General features: G+C 37.4%; 1 protein-coding gene across 4 annotated transcripts; it reads left to right on the top strand.

Moving 5' to 3' along the window:
- The first annotated feature begins 2,120 nt into the window (after positions 1–2,120).
- Positions 2,121–23,842, top strand: ZNF570 (zinc finger protein 570). 4 transcript variants are annotated; one of them, XM_082677950.1, is made up of 5 exons: positions 2,121–2,226; positions 3,101–3,175; positions 7,080–7,206; positions 7,536–7,631; positions 20,153–23,842. In XM_082677950.1, the coding sequence occupies exons 2-5, from the start codon at positions 3,143–3,145 to the stop codon at positions 21,505–21,507; spliced, it is 1,611 nt and encodes a 536-aa protein (XP_082534076.1). In that variant the 5' UTR covers positions 2,121–2,226; positions 3,101–3,142; the 3' UTR covers positions 21,508–23,842. The 4 variants fall into 4 exon arrangements, with proteins under 4 accessions (XP_082534076.1, XP_082534079.1, XP_082534078.1 ...); XM_082677951.1 differs by having other exon boundaries at positions 2,213–2,324; XM_082677953.1 differs by lacking the exon at positions 3,101–3,175.
- The last annotated feature ends 1,003 nt before the right edge of the window (positions 23,843–24,845 follow it).

The raw sequence follows: 24,845 nt of genomic DNA, 5'->3' as shown, positions 1-24,845 counted from the left end.
ACCTTCTTGATGATGTCATTTGATGCACAAAAGTTTTTAATTTTGATGAAGTCCAATTTATCTATTTTTTCTTCAGCTTCTTGTGCTCTAGGTGTCATATCTAAGAACCCACTGCCAAATCCAAGGTCATTCCAGCATTCTTTACACAGCATTAGCATGGTATATCTTTTTCCATCCTTGTACTTTTAACCTATTGGTATATGTTTAAAGTGAATTTCTCATAGGCACCATATGGTTGAGTTGTGCTTTTTTTTATCCGATCTGATACTCAGTCCCTCTTAATTGGGATGTTCAGATCATTTATATTTAATCTGATTATTGATATAAACCTTCTATCTTTCTATTTGTTTCCCACCTGTAATTTGTTCCCTTCTCCTCTTTGTGACTTCTTTTGGATTAACTGAGTAATTTTTATGACTCCTTTTTATCTCCCTTGTTGGATAATTAGCAATAACTCTTCGTTTTGTTAGTTAAGTGGTTGCTTTAGGGCTTAGCATGTACATCTTTCACTTAACACAGTGTCCGTTCAAGTGATATTATATTACTTCCCATAGAATATTGGAACCTTTACATTAGTTTATTTCCATGCATTTCTCTTCTCCTGGCATTTGTGCTATTGTTGTCATACAATTTGCTTCTATATTTGTTAACATATATATTAATAATATAGATACGATTAACTACATTGTTTTTATTCTTGCTTAAACAGTAATTTGTATTTTGGCAATAATTAAATAATAAGAAAATAGTATTATGTGTTAACCCTGTAGTTACCATCTCTGGTGCTCTTCATTCCTTTGGGTAGATCCAGATATCTATTTGTTATCCAAATACACATATAATAGGTCTCTTGAATTTCCCCTTGCACTCACTAATATTTTATTCATCATTTTTTAAAGCTTATTTTCTCTGTATCTATCCCAGCACCTCACATAGCATCTGGCACACAGTAGGTGCTTTCTAATCGGATACCACAGGGCAGAATTCTTCACACAAACCTACATCCATTAGTATAATCCTCACGGTCTGCCGTACACACTATCATACCACAGTCCTACTTCATTCTCCACCAGTCAGTCACTTTCTATCATAGCACATTCTCACAGTTAACATCACAAATGTCACACACAATCACACACATGGTCACAGAAATGCACCATGCTCACTCCAACACACAGAGTTTTGCATAGTTACTCTCACAGAAACATAAAATGACAGAATCACAGGGTGGTGCACTAACTCACAAAATCAGTCAGGTGACAGAAACTTAAATAAAAACAAAATATAATCACTGTTGTTCTAAGGGGGTATAGAGTCAGGTTAAGGAGCCGTGAAGTGTCGGGGGAGAAGTGTAATCAGGGAAGCCCTCTTGGAAATGTGACATTTGTATCCGAACGTAGGGAACTTTGAAGATACCCGACATAGAAGCCATTTTAGGAAGAGGGGACACAGTCACATCCACCGTCACTAAATCACAAACACAGGAACCATATGCACAGGATGACACTCTCTACCCTGACCCCTCCCCTCCTGCCTTCAAGGTAAACCATTCCCTGAGAAAGAACGCCCTAGGGAAGGCGGGACTGGGTGGAAGCAGAATGCACCTGCGCACTCCACTCCCAACTGCCCACCACACACCACACACTTTTTTCAGGTTCCCCAGCTCAAAGAGAGGGACTCACTCTTCACGCACTTTGTGTAGACGCGAGCGCACTAGCGCGCGCCCACACACCACCCGGCCCCCTGCGACTAGCCCAAGGCTTGTAATTCTCTGCTGCGTTGCTTAGGGAGGTGAACCGAAACCCTGTGCCTGCGCACTTCAATCCCAGACCGTCTAGTGTGACGCTCGGCCAGTCTCTGTGGCAGACCCAGGCTCGGAGCTGAGAGGAATCATCGGGACTTCCAGGCTCCTTCTGCAAGGCCAAGGAGAGGTCAGCGTGGCAAGAGCCGGGGCACAGGGGGCGGTGTTACGAACCCCCAGAGGAGCTGAGCTGTGGGAGTTGAACTCCCGGGCGCCGAGCCTTTTTCTGGTCAGGACTACATTTCCCAGTGGCCCCCGCGAGCACTGGGCCCGCTGCGCCTTTGTGTCCTCCGGAGGCCCGGTCGTTTCTTTCCGGGCCCGCGGAGGCTGGGTTCCCTCAGATTCAGGGCAGGAGGTGGGCCCGAGAGGAGGTTACCCGAGTTTTCCGGGCTTGAACCTGGTCTTCCGGCACTTCAGTTCTGCAGGTAGGAAGTGGGTTGAGGAGCGGCCTGTGGGTCACCCTGACGTCGGTCCCCGGGCCTTCTGTGTGACTCTTCGTGTGAGACGGGGTTGAGACCTTACGGTGCGTGAGCCTGCCACCCGATGTGCCTGTACACATCGTATCTGTGTGACTGTGGGTGCGAGTGAGTCGATGGTTGGTGCCACAGAGGGCGAGACTGTGAGCGGGGGCGGGAGGGTACTCTCTGTCTCCCGTTGTTCCTGTATCCTCGGCTTCTTTGTGACTGGAGTGTGAGATCACCGGTTGTGATACCCTAGTATTTGAGGCTGGGGGCTATGGGAGAGGGTGACGGTGTGAAACTGCCCGTACCCGTGGCCGCTGTGATCTGTGTAAGATGGTGGTTGGCGCTGTAGTTTTTAAGAATCTGTGAGTGTGTGTGTATGTTGTGGGTTTTTTTTTTTTTTTGCGGGGGGGGCGCTGAGTGAGACTCTGTGCCACCAGTATCTATTAAAACTAACCAGGTGATGCCAGTGTGCCACCAAGTTTCAGAACCACTGACCTACTGGAGAGGAGAAGGAAAGTGGAATCAGGAAGACCTTTATCTGATCTCGGTGCTGTTATTTATTAGCTGTGTGTCTTTATGCAAATGATTACATTACTTGGAGTTTTTATTTGTAAAATCTAGAAAATCTCTTGTTAAAATAATAAATTAGGAAGTGATTTAGGCACAGGTTAAATTGCATGCAAGAAGATTCCTAGGTCTCCATTCTGCCTTCTCTCTATTGGAGGGAAGGGTGCAACAGAGGAAAGAGAAGCAGAAAAATTCTAAGCTAGTGATTCTGGATGCTGCAAGGAAAGCCTAGTTTCTCATGTTCTCTTACCCATCTCACTCATCTAAGGACACTGCCATTTCCCAAGAGAAGAGTCAAGGGGAGGAAAGAATGGCTGTTGGACTTCTTAAAGCCATGTACCAGGTGAGCTGGTGTTTTCTCTTTCCTGAAATATTTTCCTGCTTTTCAAAACAAGCAGACATTAATTTTCCTTCTGCTGAAACTTTTCTGGGTGACCAATCATGTCACTTCTTAAAACCCTCCAATGGATTCCCACCTGATTCTGGATAAATGTTGAAGTCCTTGCCTTGGCTTGCAAGGCCCTACATAAACTCGTCCCTGGCTAACCCTCTGACCTCATCTAATTTTTCCCACTCTGTATTTCACTCACTTGGTTCCAGCCACACTAGCTTCCTTGTAGTGATCTGAGTACATTCTTAACTTATGGCCTTGCACTTACTGTTCCCTCTGCCTAGAATGCTGTTCCCCCAGATACAGACCAACTTCTTCATTCTGGTCTCTGTCCAAATGTTCATTCATTCATCAGATTTTTGCTAAGCACCTATTAACTAAGAGGGCTTAATCCTAGTCTTCTTTTCTGCTCTGTCTACACTCCTTTGTTGATCTCACTCTGTTTCACGGCTTTAAATACCATCTATATGTCAACAACTACCAAATTGTATACAGCCCAGAAATCCAGACTCATATATCCAACTGCCTACTCAGCATCTTCATTTGGTTGTGGAATGGATACCTCAAATTTAGATGTCTCAAACTGAGTGAAATGAGCCATTGGAAGTTTGGGAGCATAGGAGTGGCATGATCTGATTCCCATTTAATAGGATCACTCTGGCTGCTATTGAAAATAAACTGAATGGGACAAGAATAGAAACAGGAAAATCAATTAGAAAACTCTTACATACTTCCCCATCTAAGATGTTCAAGCTAAAAGTCTTCCATTAGGAAATTCTGTTTGTCCTGCCTTCAAAATATATCCAAAATCTGACCACCTATTACTACCACCAGTTTCTATTCTGGTATAAACCAATATCTCTCACCTGGATTATTGCTATCCCCAACAGAGCAGCCAAAGTGATCCTGTTACGTATGTCATATTATGTCATTCTTCCTCATTTCAGGGAGAGAAACAATGGAAAGTATAGACAACTCTTTAAAACAGTTTAGCTGTAAGGGAAGAAGAGAAATGAATGGTAACTGAAGGAGAAACTGTAGTCAACAAGGTTTTTAAAAGATGGGTATATGTCTGTGGGCTGATGTTAAAGATTCAATAGAAAGGGAAATTGAAGATGAAGAGGAGAGAGGAGGGAATTGCTGGAACACTGCTTGCGAAGCTGAGAGCAGCTGAGGTCTAGGATACAAGTGGAGGGGTTTGGCCTTTGCTAGGAAAGTGGGCTGTTCATTTATAGTAATAGGATCAAGTTAGAGTTTATGGGCCAGATGCAAGTAGATGTGTAGATGTTGTGGGAATTTGTGGAAATTCTCTTAAAATGGCTTTGTTTTTTCAGTGAGACAAAGCAAGATCCTTAGCTGAGAGAAAGGATGGGGGGGGAGGTATTGAAGATTGAGGAGAGAGAAGAAAGTATCAAATGGTCATTTAGGAGGGTGGGGGAAATGAATGGACTAGAGAAATATATCATGTATGTAGGTAGAAATGTATCATTTTGGCCCCCTGGAAGTTAGTGATCATGAATTTAAAGTGAGACCAATTAGCATGATTTCTCTAGCAAAGTTCAGCTGTGCAGCTTCCAGAAACAGAGTATGCTGAGTGATGGCTGTGGTTTAACCAGGTGAGTATAGTTAAGTGAGAGGGAGCCGGGCAGTTGAGGGTATATGCGTGGGGGTGATTATAACAAATGGTTGTTCTAGGAAGTGAGGGTATGTGGGAGTGAAGAACAGTGAAAACGTGGTGAGATCAATGATTTGTAGGTTCTAGTGTGGTGGAAGAATTATCCTAATTGGGGTACCAGAGGGAAAAAACTGGAATATAGGAGGTAGAAGTGAGAGTGGGAGAGTTGGGATTATGGAGGGTTTTGTACTTATTGGTAACGACAAGGTCTAGGGCATGATCATGAAGTGAGCGACTGTAGAAGTGTGGAAGACAGGCTTATTGGAGAAGATGGGGTCAGAGAACTGAGAGGCCAGGCTGTTGGGAGGGTTATTTATATGGATATTGAAACATATGGGTACTCCCGTACGTTTAATGGGAGTACCATTGGAGAGAGTAACAGTGAGTTAGATGCTGAAGTGTTCAAGTAATGACAGAGAATTTGCATCTACGAGGAATTGGTAGATAATGGAAACAAGAAGTGATAGTGACATAGCCTGATTTCATGAGGTTGAAAACTAGGTATATTTTAGGAAAGAGGGTGGGGCAATGGTATGGAAACAAGTGTAAGGAGCAAAGAGGTCACCTACCTCACCTCCATGTGCTGTGTACAAGGGATGTGAGAAATAAGACAGTCACCACATGACAGGGCTTCAGGGAAAGTTGTCTTCTCCGTTGGGAATCATGTTCCTGTAAGGCAAAAACGTTAAGGGAACTGTTGACTTTCTTTAGACTGGTTTGATTATAATTATGAATGGATTTTGAAACCAAGTATTTGGTTAGAGTTCAAATATTTTAAGAGGTTCTTTGTTAGAGGTCAAATATTTTAAGATTAGAGTTTAAGCTCCTTATGTTGACATTGTAATTATTTTCATTGACTGTATAAATTAAAGACTCAGTGAAAAAATGTGTATGTTGTATATAAAAAATTTATACATTTATTATACATATTTATGTAAGCTAAGGAAAACATTTTTGGAAGCATGTGTACCACATGAAACTAACTCTTAACAGGAGCGTTTCTGCAGTATATGAAGGATGTTATTGCTAGGGCAGAGAGAGAAATTCACAAACGACTTCATATAATTAAATAAGAAGAAAAGTTACTGTGTGTTGAAAAAACACTTTAAGAATTTTTATTTTGTAGAGACAGTTTTTTAAACTATGACAAAATTGTATCAAATGCCCAATTAAAAATCTTGCTTTGACAGATTCACCTCTTCTAATTTTGTAAGAAAAGAAAACAATTTACAAGTGTGTGTGTGTGTGTGTGTATCCATCCCCACACACAAACACATAATGTATGTTAGTTTTCATCAGGTGGTCACATTATAGAAACCTGGAATCCAACTGAATCATAACATAGCTCCAAGTTTTTAAGAACTTTACTCAGCCCCTATAAGCAAAAACAGTATTATGGGGCTTCCCTGGTGGCACAGTTGTTGCGAGTCTGCCTGCCGATGCACGGGACGCGGGTTCGTACCCCGGTCAGGGACAATCCCACATGCCGCGGAGCGGCTAGGCCCATGAGCCATGGCCGCTGAGCCTGCGCATCCGGAGCCTGTGCTCCGCCACAGGAGAGGCCACAATAGTGAGAGGCCCGCGTGCCGCAAAAAAAAAAAAACAGTATTATGAGTGGAACACTCATTTCTTTACACAAAATTTTAAGTACTCTCTATAAAAGTATTTGAATTTTAATGGAATTGATCATTTGTTTTGCTTGATCTAGAACAGTTTTCAGAGATACAGCAAGCACTTTATGGTCTCATTTTTGATCCTCTTATAGCTTCTTGAACTTTGCAAAGCATTCATTCATTAATTTAGTTTATTCAGCAAGTATTTGAATGCCTCATGTGTGCCAGATACTGTTCTATAACTGGTATATAGCAGTGACCAAAACAAAAACATACTCTGCCCTCATGGACTTTACATTTTAATGGAGGTGGGGAGCAGACAATAAATAACAAAATAAGTACCATATAGAAAAATAAGGAGGGTTAGGGGAATAGGCAACTTGGGTAAGAGCATTGCTTTTGTTATATACAGAATGATCTGAGAAGCACAAAAGCCCTGAGGGGGAACATTCTTGACATATTTGAGAATGTAATATATGGGAGAGCCCTGTGTGCCTGGGGCAGAATGAATGAGGTGAGTATGGGAAGAGATGAGGTTGTTTCACTTCATTTATTTATTTCATTTCAGGAGTTGGTGACCTTCAGAGATGTGGCTGTAGACTTCTCCCAAGAGGAGTGGGATTGTCTGAATTCTTCTCAGAGGCATCTGTACAGTAATGTGATGTTGGAGAACTACAGGATCTTGGTATCACTGGGTAATAATATCTTCTTGTAAAATTGAGCTTGTACTCATAAGGGGCACTTTGCTACCACCATTGTTGTGAATTTTTGGATAGCATCTGTAGTGCTTGGCTGAAAGTCTGCTGCCTGTGCCAAAGTAACGGGTTAATATTTGTGGAGTTGGCAGTGAACAGGTCTATTATTAATCTGTGTTGGAAGCTTCAACTTCCCTGTCCTTTGAATACATGTCCTTATCACAGTTTTCTCTGGCTTACTGCAAGCTCCCTCTTCCCTGATGATCAAAGAATTGGATGTGAGTTCTGGGATATCTACAGCATGACCAAATTCTGTTTCTTACATGCAGGACTTTGCTTTTCTAAACCAAGTGTGATATTATTGTTGGAACAAGGGAAGGAGCCCTGGATGGTAAAGAGAGAGCTGACAAAAGACTTGTGCTCAGGTGAGTGAAGAGGAATAGGCAGGCAAAAACCTTTGCAGGTGACAGCCCAGCTTGACTCAAAGGTATCACACCTCTTCACTCTTCTTTGTTGTTGGCATGTTCCTCTCAAATGTCCTAGGTCTTAGTAGAAGCTTGAGTCCTTTTAGTGTGTTCTCCCAAAGTTGATATTCTAAACTGTCTGTCCTTTCACATTTTGCCCCCTCTTATCTATTCTGAGTCCCCTTCCTTCCCAGTCTCATAAACCTCTTCCAGTCTTTAAAAAATCTTTTCCTAATCTGATGAACTTTTGAACTTTTGATGAACCACAAAGAGCTGTAACTGAAGTAACAAGTTCAAATCCTGACACTTACATGCAGTGGAACTTTGGGCAAGTTACTTAACCTCTCTGTGCCTTTGTTTTGTCATCTATAAAATGGGATAATATTTTTAAGGTGCTTTCAACAGTTCCTATCTCATATTATGAGCTCAAAAGCTGTTAGCTGCTAGTATTATAATAGTAGTAGTTTATCTCTAAATGTCTCATTTTTCTCTTAATGGTCAGTTCATTCATTCCTTTAATCAACATTTATTGAATTTGTACTTTAAACAGAGTACTTGCAAGATGCTAGGGTATTATACGTTTATGTAAATAATCAAATAGTTGATAGGCTTGTAGCAGTGATAAAATATGGCTGAAAATGGCACACATGAAAAGAAAGCTGACATGAAGGAAGCTCAGAGAGAGGTGAGAGAGGAGTCTGCTTAGTTGGGAAGATGGTCTTTAACAAAAACACAGGTCAGGGACTTCCCTGATGGTCCAGTAGTTAAGACTCCTCACTTCCACTGCAGGGGGCATGGGTTTGATCCTTGGTCAGGGAACTAAGATCCTGCATGTGGTGTGGTGTGGCCAAAACAAAAAAGGTCAAAAGCTAGAAAACATTTGAGGGAGAAGAGATTAAGAGGTTAGCTTTGTGGTGTAAGAAGGATTTTCAGATAGGCATAGGAAGCATTAAGGTGAAATGAAGGACTTAAAGTTCAGAAGAAAATTAGGGTCATTGTAAACATCTCTGTCAACACTACTCCCCAACCCATCCCCACCCCTTCCACTACCTCTCCCCAGTCTTTTATGTTCATGTTCAGTTTTCTAAGGAAAAATTTTGATATGGAACTGTAGTATCAAAGAATACATGGCTAAATTTTATTTATTAATTATTATTATTAAATAAGTCATACACACATAAATATATTAGACTAAATATGTACTTTAGGTAATAATATAACAAAAAATGTACCTGCTTCTTAACTTAGGATATAGAAGGTTGTCAGTGCCATTTTAGGCCCTCAAGGGCCCCTGCCTAGCGATATATCACTCCCTACTCTTGGACCATCTCTACCACTCACTAGGGTAACCGTTATCCTACAATTTTGCTTATCATTTCTTGACTTTTCTTTATTGTTGGTGCCATATAGCCCTAAACAAAATACTTATATTTGCATGTTTTCAATTTTTTATATATGGAAATATATTAGAAATATAGTATACAGATAATTCTGACTTTTTTCAACTCAAAATTATATTCCTGAGATTCATCCATATTGATTTTAGTGACTATTTTTTATTGAATTTTTTTTTTTCCTGTTGAAATATAATGTATTCTACTGTGAAAAATCACAATTTATGCATTGAAGGGCATTTGAGTTGTTTCAGTTTTATGTTATTATAAATGTTACTGCTATGAACCTTATTATACATGACTGATGGTGTACATATGCTGGAGTTCATGTAGAGAATATAGCCAGGAATTTACTGCATAATGCTATTTTACTTTCCAAATTACTTGTACTAATTTACATTTCTAACAGCTAACAGCTGTGTGTAAGAGTACTCATTGCTCCACATTCAGAATTGACAAATTTTTTGCAATTTTGATGGGTATGAAATATTATCTCCTTATACTTGTCATCTGAATTTCCTTGACTACTAAAAAAATTTGGCATCTTTTTATATATATAAATGGCCATTTTGATTTCCTCTTCTGTGAAGTGCCTGCTCAAGTCTTTTGTTCAGTTTGGGGAATATATATATTTTTTATGAAGTATAGTTGATTCACAATATCGTATTAGTTTCAGGTGTACAACATAGTGATTTGATATTTTTATAGACTATACTCTATTTAAAGTTATAAAATATTGGCTATATTCCCTGTGCTATACAATATATCCTTGTTGCTTATTTATTTATTTATTTTTTGCTGTGCCATGTGGCTTGTGGGATCTTAGTTCCCTGACCAGGGATCGAACCCAGGCCCACTGCAGTGAAAGCGCCAAGTCTTAGCCACTGGGCCACCAGGGAATTCCTACTTATTTATTTTATACATAGTAGTTTGTACCTCTTAACCCCCTACCACTATCCTGCCCCTCCCCCATACCTTCTTTGTACTGGTAACCACTAGCTCATTCTCTGTATCTGTGAGTCTGTTTCTGTTTTGTTATGTTCATTTGTTTGTTTTATTTTTTAGATTCCACATATAAGTGATAATATACAGTATTTGTCTTTCTCTGTATGACTTATCACTAAGCCTAATACCCACAAATGGCAAAATTTCATTCTTTTTTTATGACTGAGTAGTATTCCATTATATATATTCACATACATATATATATAGGTATATATGTCACATCTTTATCCATTCGTCTGTTAATGGACACTTAGATTGCTTCCATATCTTGGCTGTTGTAAATAATGCTGCTATGAACATTGGGGTGCATGTATCTTTTTGAATTAGTGTTTTTGTTTTCTTCAGATATGTACCCAGGAGTGGAATTGCTGGATCATATGGTAGTTCTATTTTTAGTTTTCTGAGGAACCTCTGTACTGTTTTCCATAGTGGCTGTACCAATTTACATTCCCACCAACAGTGCAAGAGGGTTCCCCTTTCTTCACATTGTTATTTGTGGTCTTTTTAATGATAGCCATTGTGAAATGTATGAGATGATATCTCGTGGTTTTGATTTGTGTAGCTTATGTTTTTGATTTTGATATTTTGTTTTAAGAAACCTTTCTATATTCTGAAGTCATATGGGTGTTCTCAAATTGTCTTCTAAAGATTTTCCTTTTACATTTAGGGCCATAATCCAATTGAAATTGATTTTTGAGATTGAAGTATTTAATTTCTAAAATCAAATGTCTCAGACATTTACTGAAGAAGTGAGCTCTCTTTGCTTATTGTTCTGAATGTTACCTCTTAATATATCAGGTTATAGTATATTTATGGGTCTGATTTTGAGCTCTGTTCCATTCCATTGATCTCTGTTTTCTTACGCCAGTACCACACTATCTTAAATATTTTAATGTAATACTTCAATATCTGTTAGGGTAAGTCCCTATACCTTGTTTATGTTCTTCAGAATTTCTTGTTTGCCCTTTGGCCATCTAACTAAATTTAGGTCAATTTCCACTAGAAAACAACAAAAAGCTATTGGCTTTTGGTCTAAATTTTATTCTATATATCAATTTTGGAATTTGTTTTTATTTGTGAACATAGTTTATCTCTCCATTTACTTAGGTCTTTAAATTTCCTTCAAATGTGTTTTATAATTTTCTCCATAAAGGACATGCACATCTTCTATTAGATTAATTCCTAGGCATTTTAGTTTTGTTCCTGTGTTAAATGTTGTCTGTGTTTTCAATTTGTTGCTCATACATAGAAATAAAGTTAACTTTTGTACTTTGACCTTATATCCAGCAACGTTGCCAAGCTCTCCCATTAATACTAGTAATTTTTAGATTTCCTTGGATTTTTCTGTGGGCAGGCATGTCTGTGAATAATGGCAGTTCCTTTATTTTAATTTCTTATACCCTTAATTTCTTTTTTCTGTTACCCTGTCTTAGATCACCAATATGGTATGAACCAAAGTAGTGATAGCAGGCATTTTTATCAACTTCTGGTCTCAATGAAAGTGCTTTAATATTTTGTAATTAATAATTCTGATGTTTAAATGTTTCTGGTAGATACCCTTTCATTACTGTTTGCTAGAGTTTTGTTTGTGTAAAGCTTTTGAGTTTTAATGTTTTTTTGTAACTGTAGATGATTAGATGATTTTTACTTTTTCATCTGTTTATGTAGTGAATTACACATTTAATGTTGAACCAATCTTGTATTCCTGAGACAAACCCATCTTCATCTTTTCCATTCATAGCTAGCTGCTATTTGCCAATATTTTGTTTAGTTATTTTGCATCTATGTTTGTCAGTGAGGTTGGCCTTCAGTTTTTCCCTTCATGTACTCTTCTTGTCAGATTTTGGAATCAGGATTGTCCTAGTTTCATAAAATCTGTTGGTGAGTATTCCTCTTTTTCTTCCTTAGAAGAATTTGGGTAAAATTTTACAAATTTGTCTTTTGAATGTTTGGTAGAACTTTGTTCATCTTGGCCTGGGATTTTTTGTGTGTGAAAAGAATTTAAACTATTAATTCAATTTCTGTTATAAGATTTTGTGTTTTTTATTCTTCTTATAGTCATGGAGTTATGGTTTTTTTCTAAAAATTTATAATTCTCATATAAGTTTTAAAATTTATTAGATAAAATTATTCATTATTTTTTCTTATCTGAAGTTGGTAGTATATGTAAATATGACCTCTTTTTCCTTCTAAAAAGGGAGAAACAAATCTTTCAACTTATTAATGTTTTCAGACATTTTTTACTTCACTGATCCTCTCTAATTTATCTTTAAAATTTTTTCATGTATTTCTCCTCTACTATTTTATTCCGCCTATATTTTTTATGCTATTTTCTCTCTCTTTTTTGCTGGCTTTTAAACTTAGATAATTCAGTGTTTTTGAGGCTTTCTCTTTTCTATTATAAGCATTTAAGACTATATTAGGAATATAGTTCACATATTTTGGTATGTAACATTTTTGTTATCATTGTATATCTTAACATTTTCTAATTTCCATTGATTTTTTTTCTTGACTATGAATTATTTGGAAGCTTTAAGTTGCAAATTGAAGGTTTTTGTTTGGTTTAACTACATTGTGATTGGAGGATACGGTCTAGTTAACATGCATTCTTTGAAATACTTTGAAACCTCTTTTACATCTTAGGGGTTAATTTTGGTAAATATACTGTGTGTTCTGGAGAATGTCTGTGTGCTGCTTGTGGAGTACAGCATTTTATATATGTTCATTGGATTAAGCTCATTAATTGTGCTGGTCAACTCTTCTGTGTCTTTATGGATTTAAAAAAAAATCTCTTTGAGCAGTATTTTGAAAGTGTTTTATAAGGTGATACGTTTGGGGGATTATCTTTCTGGTGAATTCTTATATTATTGTTACTCTTTAAATCTAGTGATGATTCTTCCCTTAACTATTTAGCTTAATATTAATATAACTATATTAGCCTTCTTTTGTTAATATTTCCTTAGTTTAGTTTTTCCCACCCCTTTACTCTCTTACTTTCTATGTGTTCTTTTTGTGAACAGTATATAGCTAAACATTTTTTTGTCCAGTCTGATAATCTAATTGTGTTCTTGTTGAGTTTTAGGAGTTCTTTATGTACTCTGGATATTAACCCCTTTTCAGATACATGATTTGTAAATATTTTCTCCCATTCTATCCGTGGGTTGCCTTTTCACTCTGTTGATTATGTCCTTTGATGCACAGAAGTATTTAATTTTCATGAACTCCAATTTGTCTACTTTTTTCTTGCCTGTGCTTTTGGTATCATAACCAAGAAATCATTGCCGATTATAATGTCATGAAGATTTTTCCCTATGTTTCCTTCTAAGATTATTTTAGTGTTAAGTTTTAGGTTTAAGTCTTTGATCCATTTGGGGTTAATTTTTGTATATGGTGTAACAACTTCTTTGTTTTGCATGTGGATATTTAATTTTTCCAGCGCCATTTATTGAAAAACCTGTCCTTTCTCCATGGAATGGTCTTGGCATGCTTGTGAAAAGTCATTTGACCATATATGTGAGGGTTTATTTCTGAGCTCTCTGTTTTCTATTCCATCAGTATATATATCTATCTTTATGTCACACCACACTGTTTTGAGTACTGTAGCTTTGTAATAAGCTCTGAAACCAGGAAGTGTGAGACCTCCAACTTTCTTCTTCCTTTTCAAGATTCTTTTGACTATTCAGGGTCCATTGAGATTACATATGAAGTTTTGGATCAATTTTTCTGTTTCTGGATAAAGCATTGGGATTTTGATAGGTATTACATTGAATCTCTAGATAGTTTTGTGTAGTTCGGACATCTTAACTTCTAATTAACTTCTGGAAATTAACCCCTTCTAATTAAATTCTAATTAACTTCTAATCCATGAACACAGAATGTCTTCATTTATTTTACTTTTTAAATTATTTTTTAGTTTCAGTACATGGGCCTCTCACTGCTGTGGCCTCTTCTGTTGCGGAGCACAGGCTCTGGATGTGCAGGCCCAGCAACCATGGCCCATGGGCCCAGCTGCTCCGCGGCACGTGGGATCCTCCCAGAGTGGGCCACGAACCCACATCCCCTGCATCGGCAGGCGGAATCTCAACCACTGCGCCACGAGGGAAGCCCCTCTTCATTTATTTATATCTTTAATTTCTTTCAGTAATGTTTTGTAATTTTCATTGTAGAAGTCTTTCACATTCTTGATTAATTCCTAAATATTTTATTCTTTATTGATGCTATTGTAAATGGAGTTGTTTTCTTAATTTTCTTTTCAGATTGTTCATTGTTAGTGTATAGAAATGCAACTGATTTGTGTGTGTTGACTTTGTATTCTTCTACTGTGCTGAATTTGTTAGTTATAACAGGTGTTTGTTTTTCTTTTGTGGAGTGTTTAGGATTTCTACATGTAAGATCATGTTGTCTACAAACAGAAACAATTTTATTTCTTCCTTTCTAATTTGGATGTTTTTTATTTGTTTTTCTTGCCTGATTGCTCTGGCTAGAATCATTTCTGACTTTAGTTGAACTGCTCTTTTTTCTTAGTCTTAGTAAAGGTTCATCAGTTTTGTCGATCTTATTGAAAAAACAACTCTTGGTTTAGTTGATTCTATTGCTTTTTTAATTCTCTATCTGGTTTATCTCTGCTTAAATCTTTATTATCTTCTTCTTTCTTCTAGATTTGGCTTAGTTTGCTCTTTTTCTAGTTTGTTAATATTGTTCATTTGAGATCTTTCTTCCTTTGTGATGTAAACCTTCACAGCTATAAATTTCCCTCTTAGCACTGCTTCTGATGCATCCCATAAATTTTGGTATGTCATATTTTTATTTTCATTTGTCTTAAGATATTTTTAAACTCTTCTGTGATTTCTTCTTTGACCCATTGGTTGTTTAAGTGTGTGTTGTTTGATTTCCACACATGTGTGGATTTTCCAATTTTTCTTTTGCTATTGATTCCTAGTTTCATTCCATTACGATTAAAAAAGATAGTTAAGGGCTTCCCTGGTGGCGCAGTGGTTGAGAGTCCACCTGCCGATGCAGGGGACACGGGTTTGTGCCCCGGTCTGGGAAGATCCCACATGCCATGGAGCGGCTGGGCCCGTGAGCCATGGCCGCTGAGCCTATGTGTCCGGAGCCTGTGCTCCGCAACGGGAGAGGCCACAGCAGTGAGAGGCCCTTGTACCGCAAAAAAAAAAAAAAAAAAAAGATAATTTGATTTCAATCTTTTGAAATTTATTAAGACTTATTTTATGGCTAACATATAGTTTATCCTGGATTCATGTTTATTTTCTTGATGAATGTTAGGATTTAAAAAAAAATTTTTTTTTTATTCATGGTGCTTTTGTTTTTTTTGGCCATGTCACACAGCTTGTGGGACCTTAGTTCCCCAACCAGGGATTGAACCCGGGCCCAACGCAGTGAAAGTGCCGAGTCCTAACCACTGGACTGCCAGGGAATTCCTTAAAAAAAAAAAACTTTTTTTTTTTTTTTGCAGTGAGTTTGCCAAACTGCAAAATCTGAGAGGACAGCATTCCACAAGATTGTGCTTATTTCAAACACCAGCTGCAAGTTAGGGGATCCTCAGGGCCACCCTCATTTGTGACCCGCTGGCTACATGTTTGGGAGTGCCTACAGTCACCCTCAGGTTTAATAATTTACTAGAATGACTCACAGTACTCAGAGCAAGAGCTATATATTATCATTACAGCTTTACTGTAACAAAGACTACAAATCAGAACTAGCCGAAAGGAGAAACACCAAGGGTGAGGGCTGGGAGAGTTGCAAATGTGAAGTTTCTGTTGTCCTGAGGGCCCACCAGGCATCTCAATATTCAAAAGGATATTACCAACCAGGGAAGCTCTCGCAAGCTTCAGTGTCCAGAGTTTGTTTGTTTTGTTTCATTATGTAGGCATGATTGAGTGAATCATTACCCAACATGACTCAATCTCCAGCCTTCCTTCCTTTCCCAAAAGTCAGACTGATATCATGGTGGCTCAACGCTCCAACCCTTTAATCATATGGTTCGTCTTTCCAGCATGGTTAGCCTCCAGCCTGAGTCATCTATCTCATTAGCAAAAACTATCTAGGGGCTCATCATGAGTCACCTTACTAGTATTAACCATCATGTGTAGTCCAAAGGGCTCACCATGAATAACAAAGACACTCCTTCCAGGAGTTTAGATGGCTTAGAGGTTACCTCCTGGGAAATAGGGACAAAGGTCTGCCAAATTCTTTATTGCACAGTTCTTTTAAGAAATCACAATAGGCTCTGACTGTAATTGAACGGACATGATAGGTAAATTTAGTCAGACTTTGTGGCTTTACATTGTTGGTTCCTCATATACAAAAGCAAAGTGTGTATCTTCTCCCTTTATTCAAATTTTTTGGGGTGGTCCATCAGAATTGTAAAGCTTTTGTTCTTTTCTTATAAAGTTTATTTCTAGGGTTTTTTCCCTCTTCATTGTTGTTGTTGTTGTCAATGTTAAAGATATCCTCTGAGACTAATTATTTTCTTTATGCTTTCTTCTATTGTTTTTTAAAATTGATTCTAAAATTGCAAAATAATATTCTTATTTGAAAAAAAGAAGTATAAATAGTACAGTAATTTCCCCCATAGCTTTTATATTCTATTCTATATTCTATTCTTTTATTTATCTAATTATTCATATGTGGTATTTTGCAAGTCCCAATGTATACTTTGTATATAAAGAAAGATAATTCTTATTAATGGTTACTATTACTAGCTGTCTTTTTTTGCGGGGGGGGGGCACACCACGCAGCTTGGGGGATCTTAGTTCCCTGACCAGGGATTGAACCTGTGCCCTCAGCAGTTAAAGCGTAGAGCCTTTAACCACTGGACTGCCAGGGAATCCCCTTTGTGACATTTCTTAGTAATATATTCCAAACTGTGTATGTTACTGTGAAAGTGTATTTTATACTTCTTCAGTATAAATCATTGAACAAGTTGATTTTTATTATAATCTTTAATATCATGTGGTATTAATGTTCTCAGCCCTGATTTTTTCTTGCTTACATTTGTCCTTCTTAATCTCTTTGGGTTTCTTCTCTTTTCCTTAATATCTTAATGTTGGAGTGCTCCAGGATTCACTCCTTGCTCCTTTCTCTGCTATCTACACTCATTCTCTTAGTAATTTAGTCTCTTTAAATACCATCTATATGCTGGCAACTCCCAATTTAAAAACCTCTAGTCCAGACTTCTCTTTTTTTTTTCTGAATTATAGTTGATTTACGATATTATATTAGTTTCAGGTGTACAGCATAGTGATTAAAAATTATATAGAGGAGCTTCCCTGATGGCGCAGTGGTTATGAATCCGCCTGCCAATGCAGGGAACATGGGTTTGAGCCCTGGTCCGGGAAGATGCCACATGCTACAGAGCAACTAAACCTGTGCACCACTACTACTGAGCCTGCACTCTAGAGCCTGCGAGCCACAACTCCTGAGCCGCGTGCCACAACTACTGAAGCCCACGTGCCTAGAGCCTGTGTTCCGCAACAAGAGAAGCCACTGCAATGAGAAGCCCACATGCTGCAATGAAGAGTAGCCCCCACTCACCACTAGAGAAAGACCGCATGCAGCAACAAAGACCCAACACAGCCAAAAATAAACAAATAAATACATAAACTTTTTAAAAAATTTTATAGATTATACTCCGTTTATATAATTATAAAATATTGGCTCTATTCCCTGTGCTGTACAATATATCCTTGTAGCTTATTTATTTTATACATAGTAGTTTGTACCTCTAAATCCTCTACCCCTATCTTTCCTCTCCCTGCTTCCCTCTCCTCACTGGTAACTACTAGTTTGTTCTCTGTATCTGTGAGTCTGTTTTGTTATATTCATTTGTTTGTTTTATTTTTTAGATTCCTCGTATAAGTGATAACATACAGTATTTGTCTTTCTCTGTCTGACTTATCACTAAGCCTAATACCCTCCAGGTCCATCCATGTTGTTGCAAATGGCAAAATTTCATTTTTTATGACTGAGTAATATTCTATTGTATCAGTATATATATACCACATCTTTATCTATTCATCTGTTGATGGATACTTGGGTTGCTTCCATATCTTGGCTATTGTAAATAATGCTGCTCTGAACATTGGAGTGCATATATCTTTTTTATTAGTGTTTTCATTTTCTTCGGATGCATAACCAGGAGTGGTATTCCTGGATCGTATGGTAGCTCTGTTTTTAGTTTTCTGAGGAACCTCTGTACTGTTTTCCACAGTGGCTGCACCAATTTACATTCCCACCAACAGTGTAGGAGGGTTCACTTTTTTCCACATCCTCACCAACATTTGTTATTTGTGGTCTTTTTGATGATAGCCATTCTGACAGGTGTGAGGTGATATCTCACTGTGGTTTTGATTTGCATTTCTCTAATGGTTAGTGATGTTGAACTTCTTTTCATGTGCCTGTTGGCCATCTGTATGTCTTCTTTGGAAAAGAAGTTCTTCTGCACGTTTTTTAATCGAGTTGTTTGTTATTTTGATATTGAGTTGTATGAGCTATTTATATATTTTGGATAACAACCCCTTATCCTAGACCTCTACCTTAAACTTAGTATCATGTGTCCATCTGCCTTCTCAACATTTCCATTTCAAAGTCTAAAAGACATATTAAGTTTATGATGTTTAAATCTGAACTCTGGATCTTCTATACCTCACTACCTAAGCTTGCTGTACCGATAGCTTTTCCCATCAATGTTGATGGCTATTCCATCCTTCCATTGTTCAGACCATAAACTTTGAAGACATGCTTGTCTCATCTCTTTCTATTACATTCTATATCCAATCTGTTGGTATATCCTCCTGGCTTTTCCTATAAAATATACCTAGAATCTGACCACCTCTGTATACCTCCACTGATACCTCTCTGGTCTGAATCATTATCATTTCTCACACTGATTGCTACAATAGTAGGTCCCCTTCCTTCTCCCCTTGCTTTCCACCTTCCAGTATTTTCATTAAATCATAACTAGATATCACTTCTGTACTCACACCACTTCAGTGGCTCTCTATCTCACTCAGAGTAAAACCAAATTTCTTAGGTGCCCTATAAAGCTTTAATAATCTGATTATCCTTTACCCCCTGACTTCATCTCCTACTACTCAGTCCTCTCCAGCCACAGTGGCCTTCTTGCTATTCCTCAAACAATCCAAACATGCTTCTACTTTTAGGCTGTTTCTTCTGCCCAGGATGTTCTTTCTTTAAATATCTAAGTAACTAACTTTTTCACTTCCTTCAAATCTTTGCTTTAATTTTTTGTTTGTTTGTTTGTTTTTGGCTGAGTTGGGTCTTCGTTGCTGCATATGGGCTTTCTCTAGTTGTGGCAAGTTGGGGCTACTCTTTGTTGCAGTGCATGGGCTACTCATTGCAGTGGCTTCTCTTGTTGCGGAGCACGGGCTCTAGGCATGCAGGCTTCAGTAGTTGTGGCATGTGGGTTCAGTAGTTGTGACACATGGGCTTAGTTGCTCTGTGGCATGTGGGATTTTCCTGGACCAGGGGTCGAACCCATGTCCCCTGCATTGGCAGGCAGATTCTTAACCACTGTGCCACCAGGGAAGTCCTGCTTTAAGGTTAACTTATTAATGATTCCTACTTTGACTTCACCAACACTCCTGATCTCTCTTACCCTGCTTTTCTTTTTCAATAGCACTTAGTACCTTCTAACATACAATAAAATTTACTTATTTAGCATTTATTTTCTGTCTCCCCCAAGAACATAAGATCCATGAAGGTAAGGATCTTCATTTACTCCAATATGAAAGCATATAGAACCTTGTACCTGGTACAAGGTTCAATAAATGTTCTTGAAAGAAGTAACTATAAAAATGGAGATTATTTCAGTTCCTGTATTATTCATACATGCCTAAAATTATAACTGAGTCCAGTCACCTACATAAGTCCTTCTTGACCTGAGATTTACCTTATTGATTTTCTTATAATTCTAATCATTCCTCCTCAAGTTTCTCTATGATCTATTTTCAGTTTCTGTTCTTACACACTTCAGAACTACTTTCATAAATGTACTTTCTGGTACATAATAGAGTAGACATTTTTTTTCTTATTATTTTTCAGACTGGGAATCTGTGTGTGAGACTGAAGAGTTAACCCCAAAGCAGGACATTTATCAAGTGCGATCATCTCAGAAAGTAATAGAAACACTTACAAGCTGTGGCCTTGCGTACTCCAGATTGAAAGAAGAATGGAAATGTGAGGGCCACTTTGAGAGGCAACCAGTGAATCAGAAGGCATGTTTCAAGGAAAAGACAATCACTCACGAAGAAGCCCCTGTTGATGAAAGAGGACAAGAATATAACAAAACTTGGGGAAGTTTCCATCCCAGCACACTACTTCATACACAACAGATAATCCCCAAAGAGGAGAAAGTACATAAACATAACACACATAAAAGCTTTAAAAAAAGATTAATGGCTATTAAGCCCAAGAGTATCTATACAGAGAAGAAACTTTTGAAATGTAATGACTGTGGAAAAGTCTTCAGTCAGAGCTCATCCCTTACTCTTCATCAAAGAATTCATACTGGAGAGAAACCCTATCAATGTATAGAATGTGGGAAAGCCTTCAGCCAGAGATCAAATCTTGTTCAACATCAGAGGATTCATACTGGAGAGAAACCCTATGAATGTAAGGAATGTAGGAAAGCCTTCAGTCAGAATGCACACCTAGTTCAACATCTGAGAGTTCATACTGGAGAAAAACCTTATGAATGCAAAGTGTGTAGGAAAGCCTTCAGCCAGTTTGCTTACCTTGCTCAACATCAGAGAGTTCATACTGGAGAGAAACCCTATGAATGTATTGAATGTGGGAAAGCATTTAGCAATAGATCATCTATTGCCCAACACCAGAGAGTTCATACTGGTGAGAAACCTTATGAATGTAATGTTTGTGGGAAAGCGTTTAGCCTTCGTGCATACCTTACTGTACATCAGAGAATACATACTGGAGAGAGACCCTATGAATGTAAGGAATGTGGGAAGGCTTTCAGCCAGAATTCACATCTTGCTCAACATCAGAGAATTCATACTGGAGAAAAACCTTATAAGTGTCAGCAATGTAGGAAAGCATTCAGCCAGATTGCCTACCTTGCTCAACATCAGAGAGTTCATACTGGAGAGAAACCCTATGAATGTATTAAATGTGGGAAGGCTTTTAGCAATGATTCATCCCTTACTCAACATCAGAGAGTTCATACTGGAGAGAAGCCTTACGAATGTAATGTTTGTGGAAAGGCTTTTAGTTACTGTGGGTCCCTTGCCCAACATCAGAGAATCCATACTGGAGAGAGACCCTATGAATGTAAGGAATGCAAGAAAACCTTCAGACAGCATGCACACCTTGCTCATCATCAGAGAATCCATTTTGGGGAGTCACTGTCACCACCCAATCCAGTCAATCACCAAGTCCTGTAGACTATCTCAAAAATACTTCTGGAATTTATACTCTTTTCTCCATCTCTAATGTTGTCATCCTTGTCTAAGATTCATCTCACCTGGATCACTCTATAGCTTTCTAACAGGTCTTCCTGTATCAACATTTGGTCCCCTTAAATTCATTTTCCACCATGCACCCAAACTGATCTTTTTCAAGTGTAAGAATACACACATCACTGCCTCCAGTTAAAAGTTTTTTTGGCTTGCTGTTGTTCTTAAGCTAGCATCCACAGTCTTTAAAACTGTCTATGAGGAGCTTCATTATCTGGTTCTTAGATACCTTTCAGCCTTATTTTATTCCAGTCTCTCTGGGCACTAGGCACTTCCCAGGTCTAAGAGCTTAGATTCTGGAAAATCATAGCTCTACCACTACTGTAGCATTGTGTGATTTTGAGTAACTTGCTTGACTTATGTAAACCTCAGGGTTTTCTTTAATTCTTAAAATAGGGATAATAAAGGATACTGTATTGTAGAAACGTGAGTATTAAATGAAATAGTGTCTATTGTAGATTGGTGCATATTAAGTAAAAAATTTGCATGCAGAGTACTTAACATAGTGCATCAAATATAGCAGATATTCAATTTAATAATAATAGCTAACATGCATTGAGTGCCTACTTTGCACCAGGCACTGTTCTACATACTCAACATATATTAACTCATTTAATCCTTACAGCTAAAACAAGATTCCTTAGTGGATAAAGCAGAACATCATGGGAAGCAGCAGGTCAGAACTGGGGAAACCTAAAAACTTTAGAATATATGTGGGAGTGTTTGTACGCTAGGTGAGTAATTGATATAGACAAAAGTAGTAGAACTATAACACAACCAGTTTTAGGAGATTTCTAAAGAAACAATTGGATATACTAATTAAATAAAATGAAGATTCACTGAGAAAAATGCAGAACTTATATTTAGATCAAGAAAAGAACAGAGAGTATTGCAATTAACTCCAAAAACCCAATAAACAAATTTATACTGTAGCATAAAAAGACATCAATCCCAGGTAATTGAATGGGTGAATCTAGGTGATTTCAAAAGCATTTAAACTGTTTCATCCCATAGAAAAAGTATATAAATTTTTATCAAGTGATTATAAAATTGAAACCAAAAGGGGACTGAGGAAAGAAAACTACAGTCAAATGTAGTTTGACTACATTTATATATATACACACATGCATATATATACTTTCATTCAGTGAATTTTGAGTACTGTTTGTCACACACTGATTCAGACATGAGGAGATAACATGATCAATACAAAGACCATGTCCTCATGGAGTTAAAACAATAGATTTTCTAGGCCCAGAAAACTGAAGAACAATAAAATAAATTGAAGGGTATTATATAGCCTAGGCTGAAGAGACTCAAAATAACAAAGTTATCAGTTACTCCTCATTTACAACTTCACTGCAGTTCCAAGCAAAATTCCTCAATGGGCCTTTTTGCCCTTTAATTTCACAGCTTTGTTTTGAAATTCAACTATGAAGTGTGAATTCTAAAGAACAAGAAAATATCGAATCTAATCTATTTGTAGAAATTTTGCATATGATAAAGTTGGTTTATACCAGTAGAGAAAGGATGGATTTGGGAGTAGTAAAATAATTGACAATGTATATCATGGCAGTAAGGGAAAAAAATAAAATGAACTATTTCAAAATCATCACATTAAAAAAAGCATCACAGTACCTATTACTGGGAAGATGTGGAGCAATAGGAATATTCATACAGTGCAGTTGAAAATAGTTTTTTAAAAAGAATAATGTATCAATATCTAGTAAAGTTGAAGATGTGGATACTCTTTGACCCAGCAATTCCACACTTAAACCTCTACAGAGCCTCTCATGTGTTCAGGGAGATGTACATGAAGACCCACTTCAGTGTTGTTTGTGAAAATGAAAAGTTTAGGGTAAGCAAAACAATCATTAGGGTTTAAATAAGAATTGAAATTAATGAACTAGAGATACTTTTATCAATATGGATACATCTCAGAAACTATTGAAATCGAACTAGAGGGTATTTTGTGTGATATGGTTCCACTTATTTATATAAAGTTTGAAAACATGCAAATCAACACTATGTATATTTTTCATGGCTAAATACCATATGGAAATAGTGTAATAACATTTATGGAAATAATCATCAAATTGTGATGACCTCTGGGGAGGGAGAAAAATGAGATTGAGGAAAGGATGCAAAGGGAGGTATCTTTTAATCATTAATTTCTTTAAAAAATAACTGGCCAGTTCTAAATTGATGGTTGTGGGTTTTTATTCTCTGTATCTTTCTATATGTTTAAACTATTTCATAATTAAAAAAATTTAAGTAATGTTTGCTTTTGTCAGTTATTCCTTCACTATACCTCAGGCATGCCATATTCACCATTCATCCAATCCATAGTCACCATTTTCTTCAGAAAGAAGCTCGTATACAATTGCCTTCCAGATGCAATCACTGTTAACAATTTGGTGACTATCCTTCCAGGCATCAGAGTTTTGAGAATGACTATATTTTTACGCTGAGAGTTTTATATCCTACTTACTGCATTTTCTTCCCCCATCATTCCTTTTTTCCCCCAGCTTTATTGAGGTAGGATTGACAAAATTATATATATTTAAGGTGTACAACATGTTTTCGTATATTTATACACTGAAATGATAACCACAATCAAGCTAATTAACACATCCATCACCTCACATAGTTACCATTTGTGTGTACTACATCTTACCGTCAGTATGATTAACAATCACTCGCTATTTCCCCCCAACCACTCCAGGCCCTGGCAACTGCTAATCTACTTTTTGCTTCTATGAATTTGACTATCCTGGACATAAATGGAATTATACAATATGTTGTGTTTTATGACTGACTTCTTTCCATTAGCATAATGTTTTCAAAATCCATGTTGTAGCATGTATCAGTACTTCATTCTCCTTTTAAAAAAATAGACTTTATGTTTTAGAGAAGTTTTAGGTTCACATCAAAATTGAGTGAAAGGTACAGAGATTTTTTTCATATGACCCCCCACCCCCACACACGCTTAGCTTCCCCCATTATCAACATTCCCCACTAGAGTGGTACATTTGTTATAGGTGATGAACCTACATTGGCATATTATCACCCAAAGTCCAGAGTTTACATTAGAGTTTACTCTTGGTATTTTTTATTGTATGTGTTTGGATAACGTTATGATGACACAAATCCACCATTATAATATACAGAGTAGTTTCACTGCCCCGAAATTCCCTGTGTTCCATTTATTTATCCCTGCCCACTAACCACTGGCAACAATAAGTTTTTTGTTGTGTCCTTCGTTT

This window comes from Grampus griseus, assembly GCF_964374135.1.
Source record: "Grampus griseus genome assembly, chromosome: 19".
In the NCBI taxonomy this organism is placed as follows: domain Eukaryota; kingdom Metazoa; phylum Chordata; class Mammalia; order Artiodactyla; family Delphinidae; genus Grampus; species Grampus griseus.
The sequence above is the reverse complement of the archived record's forward strand: the minus strand, read 5'-3'. Positions and strand labels throughout refer to the sequence as shown.